The 9,386-nt window shown below is 50.2% G+C and overlaps 1 protein-coding gene across 2 annotated transcripts in view; it reads right to left on the minus strand.

Annotated features, from left to right (window-relative positions):
• Positions 1-391, minus strand: part of MEMO1 (mediator of cell motility 1) — a 60,742-nt gene extending 60,351 nt beyond the window's left edge. For both annotated transcript variants that reach the window (XM_090044954.1, XM_090044948.1), the window contains exon 1: positions 43-391. In XM_090044954.1, coding sequence (XP_089901080.1) covers positions 43-103 — 61 coding nt within the window. In that variant the 5' untranslated portion in view covers positions 104-391. The remainder of the gene's footprint in view (positions 1-42) is intronic.
• Between the last annotated feature and the right edge of the window lie 8,995 nt (positions 392-9,386).

The raw sequence follows: 9,386 nt of genomic DNA on the forward strand, positions 1-9,386 counted from the left end.
CCGCGCCCTCCCCCCGGCGCGGCGCGGCCCGGCCGGCGCTACCTGAGGCGGTGTACCAGCTGCCGGCGTGGCTGGCCTCCCGGCAGAGCACCCGGTTGGACATCTTGGTGCCGGAGCCGCCTATGGTGTTGGGGGAAGAGGGCAGGAGACGGGCCCGGCCGCGGCGGCAGCGCTGATCCCGCTCCCTCCTCCAGCTCCGGCGCCGGCTCCTCCTCCCCCGGCAGAGCCCGGGGCCCGGCGGGCGGGGGCGGCGCTGCCAAGGGTGGGGCGGGGCGCGGCGCGCTGCCGAGGGGAAGGGAGGGGGGGCCGCGGGCGCCTGGGGACAAAGCCCGAAGCAGCCGCCGGCAACGGGATGCGAAGACAAGGAGGCCGCGGTGGCTGCGGGGTTTGGCCCGGCTCAGCTCCCGTGGAAGTCAGGACCGCACCGGAGCGGGCCCCTATTGGGCGGTGAAAGGAAAAGCCTCGCTCCGATTGGGTGCCCTTACCCCTAGCCTGTCCCGCCCCTTTCCCCCCCGCACCCCCGTTTGACAGGCCTGTTAGGGGACGGCGCCCTTTATTGGAGGAGAGCACGGAGGGGCGGGGCCCGCTGGCAGCGCCCGCTTGGATTGGCCCGCCGCGTTGCCGTGGCGATGGCTTCTGGCCTCGCTGATTGGCGAGCTAGTGTCTCTGTGGTGAAAGGGAAGATTCCAGGGGCCAGTCAGGTGCGGCAGGGACCCGGGGGGGGGGACCCGAGCTGGCCCCTGTGCCCTCCCCTCCCGCCGCCAGCCGGAGCATAGGGCAGGGGGAAACCCTCCCCTCGGCTGCCTGCGCGCACGCGCACGGGGACCGCGAGTTCGGCCCGGCCCACGCGGCAGCCCCCGCTGGGCAGTGCTGGGCCCTCCAGCGCCGACGGCAGGGCGGTGGCTGCAGCTGCCCCAGCCTGCCCGGCCGCCGGAGCTGCTCTGGGCACTGCAGACACACGGTGCGTGTCCCTACCCACAGAACCGGCGCCCGTGGCAGGGACATGCAGAGAGTGGATCATGGCTCTGCCCCAGGCTCTGCTGCTGCCCTGCAATCCCAGCTGCCCACCCCATTCCCAGACACCGCTCGCTGACCGTCTTCGGCCCCAGACCATCCACTCTGCTGAGCGTGCCGTCCCTGCACGGGTTCCAGCCTGGCCTCCAGGGCGACCCTGCCCACTGCCTACACGGGAGATCAGCTGCCCTGCCCCCTGCTGTGCTGGGCCAGGTTAGCACCCCGTCCTAGCCTGCACCAACTCACCCAAACTCAAGTAGCCTTCCGGTCCAAAGCTGCTGCAGTTATATGAATGGAGCAAAGCTATTGCAAGCAAACCAGTTGTTCCTACAAAAATGAAGCGTGTTTAGGGCAACCTGACCTTATTTTGCCTGATTTTCAACACACAAAAATACAGTCAAAATACTCTGTTCCAACTTCTTTATGTTGGCATTGCGTGTAGGAAGACCCCTGGGAAGAGGAACTGAGATTTGGGAAGGAGGATAATAAAAAGGTCATTATTTTCCTCTTCCCCCTCCCCATCCCATGCATTCTGTATGCCCAGGCATCCATTGGAGCAAATGTGTGGTACATGCTTCATCTTAGCTACAAAAGTGAGGGGGGTGGGGTTTTTTGTTTTTTTTTCTTTTTTATATGTAGTCACCCTTGAAAATAAATTGAATTAAATGATAAGGAACAAGCTAGCAGTACTTAATTAGCTGACAAATTCAACACAATTGTTTCAAAATTAGAAATAAAATCTATTTAATTCGCTCCATTGATATGAACTTCTGTACAGAATGTGCCTAAAAGTCTAAAACAGGTAAAAGAATACTACATTGCAAGTCCTCAGAATCCCCATCTCTTAGTCACCGCTTGCACAATCACAGCTAATGATTCTTACGCATTGTTATACATCCTCTCTGTAGTAAGCAATTGTTAATCCTCTGGATTATGGTATACATGTAAAAGGTCTAGTTGGTGCCTGATTAATTCACTTGTATGGAATCCTGCGACTGTCATACCAAGACCTTCAACTAGAGGTGCACTGATATATCGGTTGCATATCGCAAGAGTTGTCAACTGGGGCTACGCATACCCACAGGGGTACCTGAGAAGGCCTTAGGGGGTACATGTGGGTGAGGATGGAGTGCCACCATGCTGCAACACCCACCCAGCTGGACATGGAAGGCAGGGGAAGCTTGCATGCTTGCTTGCTGGGGGGGAGCCATGGCACACAGCTGCCGCCACTCCACATTCACCTGCGTGCCATACCCCTCCAGCACTGTGTCCAACCTCCAAGGATACACTGCTCCATGTCCAGCTGCCAGGGATACACTGACCCCAAAAGGTTGCAAACCCCTGGCATATTGGTTCACCACTGATAAAAGGAAAATTAGCATTGGCCTTTTTTGGCCAGTGTAGCTAATAATGTCACCACGTGTATGCACACAGCTGCATGCATGCCTATGGTCAGGAATGCAGCCAGGCAACATGGAGAGCAGCACCCTGCAGTTAAGTCTGTGGAGGGGACCAGCGTGGGGGAGGGAAGGGGCGTGGTGGGGAAGATTGAGGCCCCCACTGTGAAGGAGGGAGTGAGGCCGGGCCTGGTGCCCAGCCAGGGCAGTGAATGGAACCCGGGGCTGAGGCAGGGAGCAGGACAGAGCTGCAAGTGGCTCACCTGGGGTGGGGGTCGAAGCTTCCCACTGCTGTGCAGGGTGGGTGGGGAATCTTCTCACTGCTGTGCACGCTCCCCGGGGGAGACATGTGGGGGGCATGTGCCTCCCCAGATTTGTGCACAGAGCAAGTGCAGGCTGCTCACTGGTCTTGGGGCTCTCCACTCTGCTGCCTTTTCCTCGGGAGCCCCATGCTGGCTATGCGTCCCATTTGTCTGGCAGCACTTGGGGCAGCTAGCTGTGCCTCCTGCTGCCAGGCGGGCAGGGGATGCATAGCCAACGAGGGGCCCCTGGGGCAAAGGCAACAGAACAGAGAGTCCCAAGCCCGCAGTGGGCAGCCTGCATTCACCCTCACCCTGCTTAGCTTCACTCCAGTTAAAACCGTTCCTGTGCTCAAAAATGATGGTGGTGGTGCTTGAACTAAAGGTTATTTAATGAGCTATAGTTCAAGCACCTCCACCACCATTTTTAAGCACCAGGACGCTGACCCCTGGATGAGCCACCAGAGGCTCTGTCCCACTCCCCACCCTGGCTCCAGATCCCATTCACCGCCCTGGCTGAGCAGTGCCTCCAGTCCCTGCCTCACTCCCTCCCTCACTGTGGGGGCCTTGATTTGCTTCCCCCATGCTCCCCACATCCCTTCCCCTCCACAGACTTACCTGCAGGGCACTGCTCTCCATGCTGCCTGGCTGCATTCCTGTAAATCAGTTATCAGATTGGTATTGGCCAATATGTCTGGTTAATAATTGGTATTGACCAAGAAAATCTTTATCAGTGCACTCCTACCTTCAATGCATATGCCTAGCCAAGAGGACTGGAGGCTACCCAAGACTTACCACCCTCCCTTTAGACTGCTGAGACAGAATCCAAAGGCCAGACCACGTCCAGTCATTCAGTGCCTCAATGGTTGTAGCTTCTGCCAGAGACCAACAATAAGACCTGCTGCTGACTGCCTAATGCAGCAGTTCCCAACCTTGGGATCATGGCCCCATTTGGGGTTACAGCAATAAAAAATGGGGTTGCAAAAGAGTTGACTGATTATGATGAAATCACAAGAAAAGCAAGAGTTCCAGCCTGAAAGGGGCTGCTTGGGCTTGTGGGGAGCAGGAAGAGGGCACTCAGGCAGGGGGTGCCACATGCATGTGCACAAGCACACATGCACGTGGCAGCCAGGCAGCATAGACAGCATCTCCCTCTAGGTAAGTCTGTGGGGGATGGAGGTGAGGGAGGGAGTGGGGCAAGGCTGGGGGTGGGGATGCTGCCCAGCCAAGCCTGAGCATGGGGTGCAGGCAGGAATGCAGGGCCCAGCTGGGGGAGCAGAATGGAGCCATGTGTAGTTCATCCAGGGGCTGCAGAGGAGCTGGCTCCCCAATGCTGTGCACACTTTCTTAGGGAGAAAGGAATGGGATGGCACCTGCCCCCCAGATTTGTGCATGGGGTGGGGCCAAATGCATGCTGCCCACTGCAGGGTCGGGGTTCCCCACTTTGCTGTCCTCCCCACAGGGCCTCTGTGACGCAGTGGGCGAGACCCCGCATGGGAAGGTAGAGTGGGGCAGGGAAGCTCAGTGCCACTGCCAGGAGCTCCACACCAGCCACTGCACCAGGGAGAGGCACCCCCTATCCACCTGGCAGCAGGAGGGGGCACAACTCCATGCCACCACCACTGTTGCTGGGCAGGCAGGGTCGCCTCACCATGGCGCAGCCAGCATCGGGCTCCCAGCAGTGGCACCAAGCCTCCCGACCCCACTCTGCCTTCCCACAACAGATCCCACCCACTAGGCCACAGAGACCCCCAGGGGGAGAAAAGCAGGGTGGGGAGCCCTGAGCCCGCAGCAGACTGCTGAGATCCTTCCCTCCTGCCCCAACAGCTTCCATTCTGGCCATGCCACCCATGGGGGAAGGGAGCGTTGATCTTGTCTGCATCATTTTGAGGTTGCAAAAAATTTCCTATGTTTAGCTGGGGTTATGCTAAGGAAAAGGTTGGGAAGCACTGGCCTAATGCCTCAGCAAACGTGCATTTCTGTCAGGGTGTTGTCCCTAGCCTTTCTCCAGCCAAGGAGTACCTACAAGATGTGGGGGCTAGGGGTTTGAGGCGTTTTATACTCGCCTTATTCTGGAAGTTGCAACATTGTTGTATTTTATAGGAGCTACCCTGCCATGAGTAGCCCTACCACATTGCCACCAGGCCCTCCAGTCAGATGGAGCTTAATTCTGATCTAGGACATACTTCAAAAGTAGGGATGTGTTTCCTCATATTTCCTCAACATCCATATCTCAGTCATATCCGGAGTCCTGCTACTACTTTGTCCTCTGTTATATTCAGTTCCTCCAACAGGAAATTTGACAGGCAGATCAAAAACTAGAGGAAATGATAATGCATAAACCATGGAGGAATATTTGCAATTGTTATGGACAAAAAGTCCAGGACAATGATTCAAACAGTTTGCTATCTTGGATTATTTCAGTGTTCTTAAGGTAAATAGCAGTATCCTATTAAGGATATCACAAACTTTACTTCTTTAAGAAGATATGGAATAATTCTTAACTTGGTCATACCATATAAATCATGCAGGGGTGTTAAGACTCTCCCAAAGTCAACCCCCAACCTATTGACAGGCATTCCGGCTGTCCATAACGTCAGATAAAATTCTCCCATCCTGTAGTTAACGCAGTCTAATTCTGTGTGCTTTGACCCTCATCTTCTAAACCTACGAACGACTATAACTAACTTCTAATGGAGATCTAATATTAGATAATCAATCATGAATGGTAATCATAAAATGGTTCCAGATTTCTTCTAATAGGACAAGTGGGGTTCTACTTCTTTCTTTCCTTCTCTCTATATCCCTCTTCCTTCATCAGCGCATTGCAATTCTGACTTCTTGCTTCAAGTATCCTTGCCAGATACTTGGTTGATATCAGTCTAGTATTATTCTCTGAAGCCAAGATGTCTGCTACAGTTTTTAATATAAATATCAGGTGCTTTTTTTTTTTTTTTGATATACAACCTGTAAATAGACTTCCACCTCTGGTTCTTGTACAGCTGCATTTACAAGTCTCCATTATCTATCAACCAACACTGCCAGTGGCATAAGATTTTTCTGACTTCTGATAATTTGGTTTTCCTTTTTCAGTGGGTGGTAGCCACATCCATGTTTCCAAATACATGACTGCCTACATTGATAGACCATTGCGCCTGCTTTCACTATCCCTAAACTGCTCTAATTTACTTTCAGACATAATCAGTGATTTGCAGGCTCTAATGACTTTACCATGTTGGATCACTATCCTTTCCAAGCCTTCCTTCAGGATTTCTCCAAGTTTTATACTACTTTTCTAGAAAGGCAGTAGCATCGCTATATTGTTTTCCTAGCAGGTGCTAAATTAGAAGTTGAAGCTGCCCAATCTGTTATGTGTCTTTGTTCCAGGGTCCCCACCTTTGCTGTAATTAAATATGATAAAGGCCTGTTATAGTATATGCAGTTAATTCACATTCCAAGGGAGTAGACCATAATTTTCCCAAAACAAAGGCAAATTGTTCAATTTACAGAAGCTATAGTTTGCTTGGTTTCACTCTGCCTCCAGCTTCTTTCTTGTCCTTTCTGTTTCTGAATCAGCACAGTTTCTACGGCTCTATCACATCCAAATCTCCACTCCCTTGGCATGTAACAGGAACTGTGGGAGGGGATGTACAAGGCAGCTTGCCTACTAATCTGTTTCCATCCCTTCCCCCACCTAATTCCTCATCTGCTCTGTAGCTGGACTGCTGCCATGGAGACACCAGCAGACCTCAAAGACCTCCTCCCACAAAATAGCTAGGAAGAGGGAGAACTGGGAAGAAGAGCACAGAGAGCACAGCCATTGGAATGGGGGAGGAAAAGCAGCATATCCACCTAGATGGGAAATGCAGCACAGAGAAGAATAACACAGTAACAGCAGCAGGGATGAAGGATTGCAGGTACCCAGGCAAAGCAGACTAACAGCTCAGGAGGAAAGAAGGTGGGCAAATTCTGGGGCAGAGGCAAGTATTTTATCCTGCCCTTCAACATGAGCAGGTGAATAAATGTATATAAACAGAGAGTTGCAAACAAATTAAAATATTTCATTTGAGGTTGTAAACACTGCTAATAATCTAGAGTCTTGTTTTTAAGCACATAGAAAACCAGAATTTGAACCCCACTGGATTAAGCCTAGGATGAGAGAGAAGATTTGCAATATCCCCTGAAAGTCCAGGCGTCCAAGAGAAGGGTTCTAAGGTTGAAAGCCCTTTCCAAAGGCAGTGGTCCCAGCACTCCTCCAATTTCAACTCCCCATTTTAAAAAAGGGGCAGTTAACTCCAGTGCTACCAACAGAAACACACGAGGAAATGGGTCCTGGCTGCCTCGGCAAACATTTAACATTTCCACAGCATTCACTTCTCTGTCACTTTCTATACCATTCAATTAGTATTCTTGTAATTACATTGCTTCATTGGAAAAGATGCATTTGCTTTGTTATAACTAACTAGAAGAACTCTTCTGCTGACTTCCGCAATGCTGGCAGTTACGGTGGTGACCCCAAATCCCCAACCTACATTACATAAATTTCAGTACTGGGAGTATCAACTTCCAAATAGATTAATCCCTCAGCAGAATTAACTAATTAATACAGCAGGGAATAAAGTTTTACTCTATTGAAAGAAGTAAATACTGGGCTTCTATTGAAACAAAGAAGGTCAGGTAAAGCAGTAATTGAAGCTCCTCACCATTCTAGGTCCACAGCCAGCTAAGCAGATTTGAGGAGGTTGCTAGTGCTAATAGCTGTTGGGAGGCCAGGAAAACACAGATTTTTACAGGAGGCCTGTTGGGAGGCCAGGAGAGATCCAGAGACTGGAAGCCATCTTTCTCTCTATTCCTCCCCCACCAAGAGTTTTTAAATACAAGGCACGCTTATATATTTTGTCGTCTTAAATGAAGAAAAATAAAATCCTTATGGACCTCTGGACTCATGTGAGGGAAAGGTACAGGGATGTCAAAGTAAATTTTTAGAATCGTAGGAAAGTAGGGCTGGCTGGGAACTTTCCCTGCTGCAGGCAGGAACATCCCTATCAGAACTATCTTATACCACTCCATCGTCTGACCCAGTGGTTTTCAACCTGTGATCCACAGGCTATATTTAAGTGGTCACAAAAGATAACTACAATCAATCAGAAGTGAGTGAGTACTCACACTTACAATTCAAAAGGGTCCATAGCTCCATTCAAAATGGTTTAGGGGTCTGCAGATGAAGAAAGGTTGAAAACTACTAGTCTAACCGATTAGTAAAACTACTATGTAGTCAGTCCCAACAACCACAAGGGATAGCATCCTAACTTTCCACAGGTAAGGCAGGGGGACAGTAGTGGCCTATGTCCCGCTGCTGCAAGGGTTGTTATTATAATACACCTGAGATATCAAAGGAAGAGGGCCACAGCCCCTGCTACAGAGGAAAACAAAACCCCCCCACAGTCCATAACAATCTGAGCACAGGGTAAAATTCCTTCCTGACCCCAAATATACCAATCAGTCTAACCATAAGCAGAGAGGCAAGACCTTCCAACCAGGAACCTCTGGGTGTAAGTCTTAGCAGGAGCACTGGCATACCCCAATAAAAATCCCCACCCTTGGATGCAGCCAACATCTGATGCTTCTAAGGAAAGTTAAAAAAAAAACAAACCCAAACCTCCCTGATGTGGATTGCAACAGGCCTCACGTGGCACTGGCAACCAGCAAAGCCAAGAAGCTTGGGAAATTACCCACAGTAGAGCATAGGTATAGCTATGCCTATATCATCACTGACTAGTAGCTATCCAACCTCTTCTTGAACACCTCCAATGATGGAGTCTACAGCTTCCCTAGGTAGCCTATTCCACTGCCTCACTATTCTAACACTGAAGTTTTTCCTGATAACCAATCTAAACCTACTTTGCTGCAACTTTAAGCTCTCCCACGTTCTGCTCTCTGCAGCAAGAGAGAAGAGGTGTTTTCCCTATTTGAAGACTGCTGTCATGTCTCCTTTTAAGCACCATTTCTGCAAGCTAAAAATGTCTATTTATTTTAACCTGTCCTTGCATGACTTGTCTTTGAAACCCTTTATCATTTTTGTCACCCTTTGTTATTTTTGTCTGACCCATCTCTAACTTCTCCATGTCCTTTTTTAAAAAGTGGAGTGCACAATACTCTAGAAGTGCCCTAACCATTGCTGAGTGAAGAAATGATCACCTTTTGAGTCTTGCACTTCCTGCTTCTATTGAAGCAGCCCAAAACTGTATTTGCCTTTTATGCAGCTACATATTGAGTCTGTGATTCTCCAAAACTTCTAAATCCTTCTCTGTAGTGCTGCCATCCAGCCAGGTGTTACCCATTTTGTATGTGTTTTTTTTAATTATTCTTCCCAAGATATAACTTGTCAGCACTGAACTTTATCCTTTTAGCTCCAACCCAGCTTTCCAGTCTATCAGGATCCTTACAAATTGCACTCCTGTCCTCCAACATGTTCTCAGTCCTTGCTAGTTTTGGATAGTTTGCAAATTCCCTGAAGCTCTCTATTCCAGTGTTCAAATAATGAATATGTTGAACAGCGCTGAGCCCAAGACAGACCGCTGTGGAATTACATTTGAACTCCTGCCATTCTGACATGGATCCATTTCTAATTCCTCTTTGCTTGTGGCTACTGAGCGTTGTCTACACACTTTATAAT

This window comes from Crocodylus siamensis, chromosome 1, assembly GCF_052110815.1.
Source record: "Crocodylus siamensis isolate JL-2025a chromosome 1, ASM5211081v1, whole genome shotgun sequence".
Classification (NCBI taxonomy): Eukaryota; Metazoa; Chordata; order Crocodylia; family Crocodylidae; genus Crocodylus; species Crocodylus siamensis.